At 46.0% G+C, this 14,205-nt stretch overlaps 1 protein-coding gene across 1 annotated transcript in view; it reads left to right on the top strand.

Moving 5' to 3' along the window:
* Nucleotides 1–14,205, top strand: part of LOC144791287 (uncharacterized) — a 73,041-nt gene that overhangs the window by 21,772 nt on the left and 37,064 nt on the right. The window contains exon 2 of the mRNA XM_078665958.1: nucleotides 8,440–8,989. Coding sequence (XP_078522084.1) covers nucleotides 8,440–8,989 — 550 coding nt within the window. The remainder of the gene's footprint in view (nucleotides 1–8,439; nucleotides 8,990–14,205) is intronic.

Here is a 14,205-nt window from a genome sequence, read left to right on the forward strand (position 1 = left end):
TTTCTGGTTAGCAGAGGTATGCATCCTGTCCAAGCAGGGTAAGTCAGATACACACCCTAAATTAACCTGTGGTCACCCTCTGGCAGTTTTGCTAAGAGCAGTCAGGCTTAACTTGAGAGACAATGTGTAAAGTATTTGTGCAAGACTTCAAACAGTAAAACAGTGCACACCTCAAGCAGCAACATTCCACACCAAGCTAGAATAATGGCTCTTAATTTAATAAATGAAACAAGACTAAAACGAAAAAAGTCCAATGAATAGAAAACTATATATGATTTTTTAAAGAATAAATGCATAAAGAGCACTTAGAGGCAATAAGCACATATGTGGGGTATCTGGTCATGCTGGACCAGGACAAAGTCAAAGGTTCAGGCCAATCGCGATGGAGCGTGGGCTAGATACAGGGACCATCCAAGGTCTGCTGAATAAAATGACATAGATCCTTGTCGCAACACAAAGATGCAGGGTGCAGCCGGGGAATCTGTCGATCCTGCAAATGAGGTGATACGTCGTTTACTCAACGCAGCAATGGTGATGCTTTGGTTCCGAAGATGCTTTCTGGGAGTTTTTTTCCACAGATTTTGATTTTTACATACTTCCTGTGCACGTGCAGGCCTGCAAATTCCAAACACAGCTTCACAACCAAGTTTGGGGACAGCTTTCAAGACCCATCTGTTAAGCATAGAGTACTGCATAGAGTCAGACAAACTGGACATCTGATTTGGTAATCTAGAGCACCATCAATGTCCGCACTCCCTCACTTCTTCATCAGCTGTACCCTCTAGTTCTGTATACCCCAGATTTAGAAAGATCTGCAGAGACAAACTACAACTCATTTGATTCTATAGCATTGAGAGAAAAGCTGGGCCAGTGGCTTTCAAGATTTACACTCAACACTGTAAGCACAGTGCCCTAAAGCAAAGCGGAGGAGAGCATGTTCCTAAAGTAATCTCAAGTCTAAAGTCACCTCATTTCCCTAAAAATGTCCATCTTGTGGCCAATAGTCCATAAATGGAGCTCAGTACTCCTGGCAGAAGAATTGATGAAGGATATTCGTGTACTATTGAAGCTAGTTAAGGTGGACCACTGGTTACCCATACTTGGACTGGTGGAGCTGGTGCAGGTGACTAGTCTGCTGAGGATTAATGTACACAGTGCAAAATGATCCATACTACATACTAAAGTGGACTTAAGCGTCATCCACCTCGGCTCTTACTGCGTTTGTTTAGAGGGGAGGGCCCCAAGTAGTGGCCTTCAGTAAGTGTTGCAAGTCAGCATTTGATGAAGGATTACCAATGACTGATCTGTTGTCTTACTATAGAGCTTCCTACCTATTGGTCCTCTATCATTGGACCTATAGAACAGTGAACAACCCAACCTACCAGTTGGAGAAGTGGTTCACGAGCTATCACTCCTAGCTTTACTACAAATGCAGAGGCAGACTACCATCACCCACCACCCTTTGATATCAGCAACGCTGAAAATACGCTTAGAGATCTCCACTGGGAGGGCAGGGTGGCGCACGAGATGCCCTGTGGGGCAGGACCGATGCTTCATGGCTGGAGATTTTCCAGGACCATAGCCCCTGGGAGCTGTGTGAATGCCGTGCTGGCATCCAGTATTAGCAGTGGTCCTTTGGGTAATGGCGGCAAGAAGGGGCGGGACCAGTCCTTGAAATGTATATTATTAAACAAGGGATCAGTGGTCAAGCACAAATATCAGCTAGAATGTCTGCTACACCTTTCTAACCCGGATATAGTTTTTGTGACCGAGACCTGGACGGATGAGTCCTCTGAGCCTGATTGGAATATGGCCCTCCCCCCAGGCTACATAGTGACTAGACAGGATAGGGCTGAGAATAAAGGAGGCGGTATCGCCTTAACACATCCAGGACACCTGAAGGTGTGAATCGAAGCAATCGCACTGCTTCCAGCAGAGGTGATGCATTTCTCTTTCAAGCTAAATAACACCTCCAAGTTCCAAGGCCTACTTGTTTATAGGCCCCCGGGCCCTAGAGCGGCTTTTTCCCAAGCCCTTCAGACCTTATTAGAGCCATGTCTGGACTTCCATACAAATACGATTTTGGGAGATTTCAACTATCATCTGGAGTTAAGTACCAGCTCAGACGCTGCCACTCTCCTGGACATTTCAGCAGCATACGGTCTTACTCAGTTAGTGTCTGAACCCACCCATTCAGCCGGCCACACGTTAGATGGCATATTTACCAACAACCCAGATATTAGTTAAGACCTTACCACTACCCTGGACAGACCATAGGGCGATCCACTTTGAGATTAAGACTATAAAGCCCATCCTCTCGATGCCAAGCAGATCTTCTAGTATAAGGACTCGCCGGTGGAATAAGATTCAAGGGAGTGACTTAGATCATCCCCTTAATATCTGCCCCCCCACATTGGTTAGGGAGAATGATGAAGCAGCGCAACAGTTCGATAACTGGATTTGCACAGCAATTAACTGTGTAGCGCCTGAAACAACCATCTTGGTTAAAAGAGGCTCAGTAACCGCGCCTTGGTATAGGCCAGACCTTAAACGCATAAAGGTCAACTGTAGGAGAAGTAAACGAATCTGGAGGTCGTACTACAGTAAAGAGCACAAAGTGGCCTACAATCTACAGCTAGAACAATATAAGGAGGCAATTATTGGGGCAAAACGCGCCTATTTCACGACTAAAATTGAGGCTGCCAGTAACTCCTCTAAGGAACTGTTCAAATCTATTCAAACGCTAGCCAAATCACAATTGGCTAATCAGTTCAGACCGGACCAAGCGTTTTGTAACAAACTGGCTACTTTCTTTCAAAACAAGGTGCTAACGATCTATAACAATCTCCTTAATACAGCCGGTGTTATGGATAGCGGTAACAGTCCATATACGGAGAAGGTAGCTCATTGCCAGCTAACCTGCGTCAGGCCGTTTTCTCAGGAGAAGGTCAACAGCCTCCTCCTAACCATAAAGTCTGGCTTGCCCAATGACCCCTGTCCCCGGGCCACCATGCATCTAGTGTCTGGAAACATCAGCTCACACTTAAACACTCTGTTAAACCAAGTTTTAGAGCCTGGTATTTACCCCTGTATTTGGAAAAAAGCATGTATCAGCCGCCCCTTGACCCAACTGAGACAAAAATCTATCGTCCAATTTCAGGGCTGCCGGTGGCGGCAAAAATTCTTTAAAAAGCTGTTAACAAGGAGCTAACCCACTGCCTTGAGCTCAATGATCTGCTTGACCCCACACAGCACAGCTTTAACTCATGCCACTCCACTGAGACGGCCCAGATAATGGCAACGGAGGAGATTCGGAAAGTGATGGATGAGGGGGAGGGCAGAGCTGTTCTCATTCTCTTGGACCTATCAGCAGCATTTGACAGGGCGAACCGCACGATGTTAGTACAGCGGCTGAGGGGCGTGGGAATTGAGGTCACAGCACTGGCCCTTCTCTCCTCCTTCCTAGAAGCAAGGGAGCGGAACATACACTGGGATAGTTTACAGTCCGATTCCTTTCATCTCCCGTGCGGAGTACCGCAAGGTTCGGCCTTGTCCCCAATGCTTTTTAACATATATGTCACCCCTTTAGGCAGACTTATGAGAAAGCACGGCTTTACTTTAGTTTCGTATGCTGCTTCCCAGCTCGTAATACCTGTGACTAAACAACCAGAGACAGTGGCTAAGGGCTTTCATGCATGTGTGACAGAAATTATGGGCTGGATGAGCCAGAATTTTCTTAAGATTAACACCAATAAGACGGAGGTACTGGAGTTCGGCAAGGGCCTTTCACTGTGGAACAAAACCCGGAGGCCAACAGAGGCAGGTGATTGTCCTTGCCCCACTGAGGTCAGGAACCTAGGAGTGATCTTTGATGATCAGCTCAACTTCTCAACCCAGGTCAACCGTCTGACCTCCTCTTGTTTCTTCCTATTAAAGTGCTTACGGATTTTTCCCTTCATCCCAGGAGGGCTTCAAAAAACTGTTGTAGTAGTGCTCTTTCTTTCGAAATTAGACTACTTCAACGCGCTTTTTATGGGCATTGATAAGTCTCAGACAAGGAAATTACAATCACTGCAAAATGCTGTGGCACAATTGTTATTCAACATTCCCAAAGGCCATTCTACCTCGGCAGGCATAAGGTCTCTCCACTGGCTCCCTGTCCAGTAACAAGTAGAATTCAAGGCCCTTTGTCTGGTGCACAATGCTCTTTATGGTGGAGGGTCGGTGGAGATCCATAGGGTGTTTTCATGGTACTCTCCAACCAGAACTCTTAGATCTACAAACACAGGCCTCATCCACACCCCTAAAATCCGTAGAGCAAGATGGGGGGGTCGGAGTCTAGCATACTGTGCAGCCAATCTATGGAATCAAATGCCCTCTAGCATGCGACTCCAACCCAATTGGCTGTTGTTTAGGAAAACGCTGAAGACCTGGCTGTTCCCTCTAAACTAAAATTATAATCTCCGGTTCTACAACTCTATCTCCTCCCGTTCACACCCAGTGCCAAGACACCGTGGTATTCGAGCGCTCTATAAATATCTAGCCTATCCTATCGCCCAAAGCTCTGCTACGAATCCCATGGCTAGTGCGATTAAATGTCCGCAGACCAAATGCCAAGGCTGTGAGGTCTTGAATCCATCTAATGTCTTTTTAATCCACTGCCAGGCAGTCCTTGTCTTTTTATCTCACTCTCACAGGGCGCCTCCTTTCTTCCACTATGACTCTAAACACAACTCTAAAGCAATAATTAAGTAAAAGCATGGACTTTAAAAGAAACTAGCTTTTGTGCAGATGTGGTCCTTGTGAAAGAGCAAATTGCAGTCACTCAAAATGAAGTTAACCAGCGGCGTAAGCTGGCTGCACCACTGCCCCATGCTGTGAGTATGCTTGAGTGGGAGGAAGTAAAATTTGACTGACAAAACGACAAACCAATGGATGAAGAGAAGTAGCTGAGAGCCCCTTTAAGTAAGTATATTATATGTATAGTTTTAGTAAAATCAAAAAGACTTGCCGAACGCCGACCCAAAAAAGTTGTCATTATACTTATCTATTATATATATATATATATATATATATATATATATATATATATATATATATATATATATATATATATATTATATATGGGCTGTATTGAACTAATAATAAATACATTTCTATGTGACTGGATTTTCTTGATTTCCTTTAATTTCATTTCAGGTTGCTCTGTATTAGAGCTGAGTTAGGGTGACAGGCCAGAGGCACTTTTTAAAATGCTTTGCTTGGTTCCCTAGTTCTCACGTAGAGTACATGGAGAAAAGAAACATTATCATAGTTTATGTTTCTTTTTTGTCCTCATATCACCACCCGGCCTTTGTAGTCCGTGGCTGCAAGCGCCTCTACCTCCATGCCAGATCTGGTCATCTACTGAATGTCTCTCTACCCTTCTCAGTTACCTTGGAGAGACCGGCCCAACCTCGGTCTCAGAAGGGGGCTATGGTGTAAACATTGGACATTCCGCTTTTGGCTTGCCAGGCTAGAAAAAAGCACCACATTTTTTAATTTGCGGCCTTTTTACAGCATAACTGTAGGCCACAGATATAATTAACTGACCTTAGCCATTCTGCTACTGCTGGGAAGTCAGCAGTAACCCACTTTATACATAGTTCTCTTCTTGTGGATGAGGAAAAATATCAAGGAGGCCTGCTACCTCTGCATCTAGGGGTCAAGCCCCTTATTGACACTAAATAATATCAAGGTGTAGCTTACCTTGATTTCTTGACCAACAATTTCTGCAAGAATCTAACTTACTTTTACCCAAAAGGAGCTTAGCGCTGGGCAATCAGTGAACATGTGTTTGTCATCTGCTTCCACCTCTCCAGTGGCGGCTCTTCTGCTAAGATGGAGGAGCGTCGCCCCACTGCTACAGCAGAAAAAGAAAGGAAACATAAAATGATAATAACTTGAGGGCAGGGGATCGGGGGGGGTTCTCTGATCACAGAGCAGAGCAGAGGTGGAGTGGTGGGCATACTGAAGTGCGCATGTCGCTTTGGCCAGCCGTCTCGTGCCAGCCAAACAATCATGCGCACTTAGCATGCTCTCTGCCCAGGCTGCATTACAGCCTTGGTGGAGAACATGCCCAGGCACCCGGGCCCCATCTGAGCTACGAACTACAGTGCTCAGACCAATCACAAAGCTGGATTGTGATTGGCTTAGAGGAGCCTGGCTGCTTCCTGTTCAGCCGACGTGGAGGAGCGACGACTTGGGAGAAAGTGGTGAGGAGGTAAGTGTCTTTTTCTTTTTTAAACCCCTTTACCCATTCCCCCAACCACTCCAGATCCGTGCTGCCCCCCACAACACCTCTCCACATTCCTTACAGCCTTGCTGCCCCAACGTAAATTTGTCAAGTTTGACCGGCGACCAGTAGGCCCTCTGGAGTGTAAACGGATGACTTTTTTCAAAGTGATGCAGGCTTAGTTGTTGAACAGAGCAAACTCAAAGATGCTTGCCATATTTGATCATTGATTATTCCTGATAAGTCCTTTTCCCAGTGTTTGTAGGGAGGTCCCGGCGTTCCTTCCAGTGCAATGACTATTGTCCATTACCATTTAGAGACTTCCAAGTGAGTCTCATCGACGCTATGAGCGTGTGCGTTGCGCACTGTGCACCCTTCGTGAGGATTTGCCTTGTTATCGTGTGCACGGAATCCACTTGAGTCTCATCGCCGATGTCTGTGCGGGTGCGTTGTGCACCGTTAGACTTTCATGAGGATTCACCGTTATCGTGTGTACTGGAGTAAAGGGAGTCTCAGCGACGCTGTGTGTGTGATCTTCGTGCAGCCTGAGACCTGTATGTGGAGTGCGCAGTGATCGTGCACCCGGAGTGAAGGAAGACTCAGCGATGCTGTGTGCGTGTGCTTTGTGGCAGCAGATATTTGTAAGTGGAGCGGCCCGGACCGGCAGTCCCAGAGGAGCTGTGTTGCCGGCCCGAGCTGCCATTGCTGTTTCACAAAGCTGCTTGGAGGCCCAGCCTCTGGACAAGGAGAGCGGAGTGGGTTCGTGCCCCCCAGGTAACCTGTGTCGACTCCTGCGGCAGGGCGCGGGCTCGGAGGGAGAACGCTCTCAGCCCCTGTCTCATGCTGCCAGTGCGAGCCTCTGCGTCGGTTCGTGTCGCGGCCTGTATTGCAAAAGGGAGTGGCGGTACAGGGGCCGATCGCGAAGCTGCACTTTGGAATTACATTGTACTGTGTTGGGGGCAACTGTGAGAGGCTGACTGAAGGTCAGAAGAGGAGGCGGAGAGATCGCCTAAGGCCCGGTGATCGGCCCTGAGTGTACTACGTAGTATTCCATTTCTGAGAGCGGAGTACCTGACTGACGTATTACACACTGCAACATTTCTGTATAACGAACTACTTGATTGTCGTATGACGCATTGCCTTGTTCCTGCATAATGAACTACCTGATTAGCATATTGCGCATTGAATATTCCTCCATAATGAATTACCTGATTAGTGTATACACATTGCCTTATTATTTCAGAATGACTTATCTGGTGGTTGGATTACGCATTGCATTATTTTACCTTGCAAAGTGCCTGATTGTTGCGTTACACATTGCATTCTTTTCATTGCAGAGTGTCTGATTGCTATGTTACGCATTACAGCATTTTTACATTGCAAAAGTACCTGATTCTAGCTTTACGAACTGTATGACATGTGGTTAGGAGTCCAGGCGAATGTTTAGAAGTGCTCATTGACATCACCAGAACTTACAAGGGCTGGCTGGCCTAACAACCGGCCAGGAGAAATATTACACAACCTCATATGTTGGTTTTATATTGTGAGGTCTTATCGTAAAAATGTTTACATAAAGTTTGTACTCGTTTTATAAAACTCGTGTGGAGTCTATTTGTGAGTCATCATTGGGTTATTTCGAGCATGGTTGCGAATACTTTGCCACGCCTGGCTGCTCGTGCCAAGCAACCTTGGTGGTGAGCGGGGCTATCTAAAAAGGTGACCTTCCTTTCCCTGACTTTGGAATGTGGGTCCCTGCTTGGCCCAAGGTACCTACCTCGCCAACCAGACATCCCAGGTCTAACAGTACTCTTACTCTAAATCAAAGCCTTCTTCAACACAGTTCTAGGCTCCACGATCCCAGTTGCTTGGATGGGCCCTACGACCATGCATCAAGAAACTTAGTATTAACAGGAGGTGGAGATGAGGTACAGCCTTCTTATTGGCCAGTAAAATTGGTGGGGTTACATTTAAAACAGGGGATTGTGTTCTGTTTTAAAACGCAATGAAAAAATTCATTGTTAGGGGGCTGTAGGAAATTGCAAAGTGTGGGCACCTAGAAAAAGGGCTGCTATATGAAGGGGCGTGAGAGGATGATGCACTACCAGCTTTCCAACAATAATGTCTCAAATAATTATTCTTAGTTTTGTCTTCTGAATCGTTGACAGAGACAGCAGAGGATGGTCACCTCTTCATTGTGCGGCCAGCTGTGGGAATCTACCCTTGGTGAAATTCCTTATCCAAAAAGGGGCATCAGTCAATATGAGAGATGTCTGCAGCTACTGCCCGATACACAGAGCCGCACTGAACGGGCACACAGAAACCATGGAGTATCTCTTACAAAATGGTGCTTCAATAGATATGCTCACATCTTCCGGAGAATCAGTCCTGCATATAGCTGTGGCCAATGGTCATACATCTGCCGTAAAGGTATTACTTCAATACAAAGCCCCATTGACTATTAAAGACAATAAGACATGGACCGCAATGCAGTGGTCGGTCATCAACGACCACGTAGATGTACTTGACCTGCTTGTATCATTTGGGGTTTCGTTAGAAGAAGAAACCAGTACTGGGAAGACACTCCTGCACTTGGCGGTCCTGGCTGGCTGTTTGCAAACCACAAAGTACCTATTGAGGAAAAAGTTGGATGTAAACATCAGTGATGAGGATGGACAAACTGCAACTCATATAGCAGCAGAAAATGGAACTGAGGAGGTAATGTACAAAACATGAGAAATGATCTTCACTCAAACATGTTCTGCAAATTTACTCTCATTTCTTTTACGACGTTTTAGCAACACATTTTAATACATTTAGTGTAAGAGAAAAGTTTTATGAAGAATGCTCCTGTTTAACACTTCAGGAAAAGAAGCGCAGTGGTACCGTTAGGTGATGAGTGATGGCACATTGACTTTCTTTGATTGTTATTTTCCTCTATATCCTAACCCCCTGGTCAATGCAGAGCATCTGTTTCTTGAGTATTATCTCCCATTCTTGCCTAGCATGACTCAGTCATGAAACCAGAGAAAGACATTTGTTACATTCTACCAATTCTTCTGTTGAGAATGCTCTTGTTCCTAATGTTGCTTTAGGGAATATCAATGTCCTTACTAGACTAACCTTTTGTAAGCCTTTTTTGAATTTACCTTTATTTAGGCAACCAAAGCACAGCATAGGGAAACAATTATTATTCTGTTGGTCCAAGTACATTTTCAAAGTGAATGGCTCAATGAAGACAGTGAGACGTAAAGGGAATAGTGAGCACCCCTGCCTTGTGACATGGCTAACTGAAATCTTTTCTCCTCTGAATCCATTTATTATTGGGTGGATAAAAAACCCTGTGCATAACCCTGAGTTTGGCCTGAAGAACCAAATGGTTCCTATACAAACCATAGATACTCCTAGTTCACCATGACAAAAGGCGTTCTCGTCATTAAGAAAAACAGTATGCCCTCCCTCCCTTCCTCTTATGGAGAGGAAATATCTTCTGTTAGATAATGCGTCAAATCTGGTTTTGCCAACTGCCTGCGTCATAAAAAATCAGTTAGGTGGGAGCCCGCTACACACTCAATAATAAACATCAAGCAGATTGTCAGGATCTTCGTAAATATCTTACAGTTTGTGTTGAGGAGTGAGATTGGTTGATAGGAGCCACACTTGACTGGATCCTTAAGTCTGCATCTGTTCCTTAGGTTCATAGAGAATTTCATTTAACAATGTTGGAGCACCTGCTTTCTTTACATAGAAGAAATTTGTTACCAAGTAGTTACAATGTTTATTTATTTTGTTCTGTTTTTCCTTTGTTTGCACCTCCCTACTACTGTTTGTGCCTTACTATTTTTCTAAACTCTTCTATTTCGGATATTGTTGTTATTTGTAAATGACCACCACCTAAGGGGCAAAACACGTGTTTGCTGAAACTTCGTAGATTTTAACGTTTCTGAGGCTGATTTATTCCTCAAATCCCAATACATTTTTCAATAAATTAACACATAAACATTTGTAACTAATTACCTGAATAGCACCTTATTTCAACAAGAACTTTATTCCATCTTCTATTGCCTCACTGTCTTCCCCTTTACTTAATCTGGGTACCGTAAACAAAGTAGGGCTAGGCAAACATAACTATAGAGCAATCCATTAAAGGACCATAGAATCCACATGGTATTACCCCTCATCTCGATTGTACTTTTTTCATATAGTGTCTGCTTATGCACGGCAGAGTGAAGCAGCTGTTGTTGATAGAAGATGGTCTGCATTTCTACCTCTACAAGGGTGCATAATGGCGAAGAATGGTCAATGAGCAGTGTTCAAATCTTGGGTCTGACGTAAATGGATTAGCTAACTATTACAAAAGCAGAGGCTTAATTCAATATTTAAGACAAACTCAGATTATTTTGCTGCAGGAGACACATATTTGCATGTAAAGATAAGGAAGATCAATTGGAAACAAAGATACAACCGAATCAAAGATACCCAATATTCATGCTCATCATGAGACGAAAGGTCTTGCGGTAAGGCAACCATCTCAATTTTCAAGTTGTCAGGTTTAGATTTATCAACTGCTTCTGTGGCAAATTTTTTGAACTGAAGAGGAGATGGGTTAAGAGGAAGGTGAAAGCAAGGTTGAATCTCCAATTGCTTCAACACCGGAAACCATAGGCAATGAAGCCGATATGGGGCTACGAGAATAACTTCCATCTCCCCCCAAATTTATTTTATTTATTTTTAAAAGTTTTATATAGCGCTGGCAAGACCTGGGGGTATCAGAGCGCTTTGCATGAGCATCGGATCATAGTTACAGGTTACATCGTTACAAAGGTTACACAGTTCTTAGAGCATGGCAACATAGTTACTTGTAAGGTCGAGATAAACAATAAGCAAAAATACATAAGGGGAAAAGAAGGCAAGGTGAGAGATTATGGGGAGGGGGGTTGGAGTAGGGGAAGTAGACAGATAATGAAGGCGGGAAAGAGGAGGGGAGGGTGAGAAACACAGCATAGGGAGAGGAGGGGAAGGGTGACAGGGACACAAACCGGTAGACGAGTCAAGGCAAAGTCCAAAGTCCAGTAAGCTGTGATCCCAGGGGAAGTGGTATCCCTTCCCTATCTCTATTGCGAGAGGCACCCTTTACGCAGTGGACTCTCTCAGAGGGGTCTCTGAGACTCCAAGGCCTACATACTGGATCCTTCCCCAAAAAGGGGAGAGGGAGGGCTTTGGCAAGGGGTGCCATACCATACCTCAAGTGTGAGTGGCTCCCTTGGCACAGTGGACTCACTCAGCGGGTTCGCTGAGACTCCAGAGAATAAATATTGGATCTTTCCCCAACAAGGGGAGAAGGAGTGTTTAATCAAAGGGCACAAAGGACAGGGGGGTAGGCAGAGTAGCAGGCAAGGGGAGAGATTCAGGGGAGAGAGGATAGGAGCTATGGACGAGACAATAAGGAGAGACGAAAAGAAGTCTGCCTAAAGGCCGACTGGGTAGGTGACGACCAAGGAGGGAATCCACGGCCCATCTCCCCTATAGCTAAACCAAGTAGCTCCATCGGGCATCAGACAAAATAGTTCGGTCTCAATAAATTGAGAGAGGAGGGAAGGAGAGACATAAATAGAGGGAGGATGCGGGAGGAGACGACAGGAGAGACAAAAGGAAGTGCAACAATGTGGTTCAACAATATACCAGAAGAAGATCAACAAGTAAACATTATATCAAACAATCAGCAATACAATTAGGGGAGGAGAGAAAGGAGAGAGAAAGTAGTGGGGCGGGGCGAGGAGGGAAATTGAGGATAAGGGAAGAGACAACCGTAGAGACGAAAGGAAGTCTGTCTAAAGACCGACTGGGTAGGTGACGACCAAGGAGGGAATCCACGGCCCATCTCCCCTATAGCTAAACCAGGTAGCTCCATCGGGTACCAGACAAAATAGTTTGGTCTCAATACATTGAGAGAGGAGGGAAGGAGAGATATAAATAGAGGGAGGATGTGGGAGGAGACGACAGGAGAGACGAAAGGAAGTGCAACAATGTGGTTCAACAGTATACAAGAAAAAGAACAACAAGTAAACATTAAATCAAACAGTCAGCAATACATTAGGGGAGGAGAGAAAGGAGAGAGAAAGTAGTGGGGGGTAGGGGAGGAGAGAGAGTGAGGATAAGGGAGGAGAAAACCGTAGAGACGAAAGGAAGTCTGTCTAAAGACCGACTGGGTAGGTGATGACCAAGGAGGGAATCCACGGCCCATCTTCCCTATAGCTAAAACAGGTAGCTCCATCGGGCACCAGACAAAATAGTTCGGTCTCGGTACATTGAGAGAGGAGGGAAGGAGAGATATAAATAGTGGGAGGATGTGGGAGGAGATGACAGGAGAGACGAAAGGAAGTGCAACAATGTGGTTCAACAGTATACCAGAAAAAGAACAACAAGTAAACATTAAATCAAACAGTCAGCAATATATTAGGGGATGAGAGAAAGGAGAGAGAAAGTAGTGGGGGGTAGGGGATGAGAGAGAGTGAGGATAAGGGAGGAGAAAACCGTAGAGACGAAAGGAAGTCTGTCTGAAGACCGACTGGGTAGGTGATGATCAAGGAGGGAATCCACGGCCCATCTCCCCTATAGCTAAACCAGGTAGCTCCATCGGGCATCAGACAAAATAGATCAGTCTCAACTGGCGAGGGAGGAGGTTCACAAAAAAACAGGGTGGGGACAAAGGGCAAGGGCATGTGAGGGCAGAGGACAGAAGCTGGAAAGAGTAGGAGCGCAGAGGGGGGAGGGTTGGGGGAAGGGGGAGGGGGAAGGTAAGGTAAGGAGAGATGCGGGCGCGTTAGCCCGAAGTCCGGCTGGGTAGGTGAAAGTCAAAGGAGGGAGCCCAAAGTCAAACTCCCCCATAGCTCGGCGAGTCAGCAGGCCCTGGTTCATTCTTGTTCTTCTTTAGTTGGGTCCGCATTTCCCTATCAGCCATTTTGTTGTCTCTTGTGTGTGACTGAGGGTAGGGTACCTGGATTACTTTCCCCCAGAGTGATTTCGAGTGTGGATGTGCTCTATTGTCTTAGTTGACTAGCGTTGGGGTTGGCCCTGCACCCTCCGGCGGTCTCGGTGGGCTTCTCCTACGACTTTTTGGCAGCTTTGTGGTTCTCCATGGTGTTATGGTGGTGTTGTGTCACTGCGTCACTGTGTCGGCATGCTGGGTATCCTGGTTGATAGGCTTAAGTTATAAAACGGGGTGGGTCAGTTAGCTTCTCCTTTCCCCTTTATTGTTGTTCAGGTCTTCTCTAGGCGCCCCCCCTTTGCTCAGTAAGGGGGACCGTGATCGTTCTTGTGCGGGAGGATACGGTGGTTCCCCTTGGAGGTCCCCAGCTTGCACACCCGATTATCCCTCTCTCACTGACCCGTTTAGCAGCGGCGGTGTGCGGGCCCTTTAAGTCCTTGTGTTTTCCATCCCATGATGGTTCCCGAGGTAGGACCCCCTCCACTCCGTTTCTCTCCCCCGGAGCTCACAGCACGTGCAGGTGCGCTTGTTAACTCGCACTGTGTGACGGCGATGAAGCGTTGTGGAGTTGCGAGTTGGGTGTCCCCTTGTGCCGATTCTTGCCCTTGTGCTGTGATACTGGGGGGAGGGCTCTCCCTCTCCCACTTTTGTTAACTGTGACTCTTGGCATGGCCCCTCTCTCACCTCGCTCAAACTGTCGTTCGCGGTAAACCGTTTATCCTTTCATGGACATTCACAGGGCTTACCGGTTCGCCGTATCCAGCGGTGACTCAATCTTCTTTAGTTCCTTCGGGAGGAGGTGAATTGGAGGAAAGGCATAAAGAATGCCAGTCGGCCAAGAGATGGACAGAGCATCCACTGCCCAAGCTTCCTGACAACATGTATCTGAGCAGAACTGTGGAAGTTGAAAATTGGTTGGTGATGCAAACAAGTCCAACCATGGACT

This window comes from Lissotriton helveticus, chromosome 11 (genome assembly GCF_964261635.1).
Source record: "Lissotriton helveticus chromosome 11, aLisHel1.1, whole genome shotgun sequence".
Taxonomy (NCBI): Eukaryota; Metazoa; Chordata; class Amphibia; order Caudata; family Salamandridae; genus Lissotriton; species Lissotriton helveticus.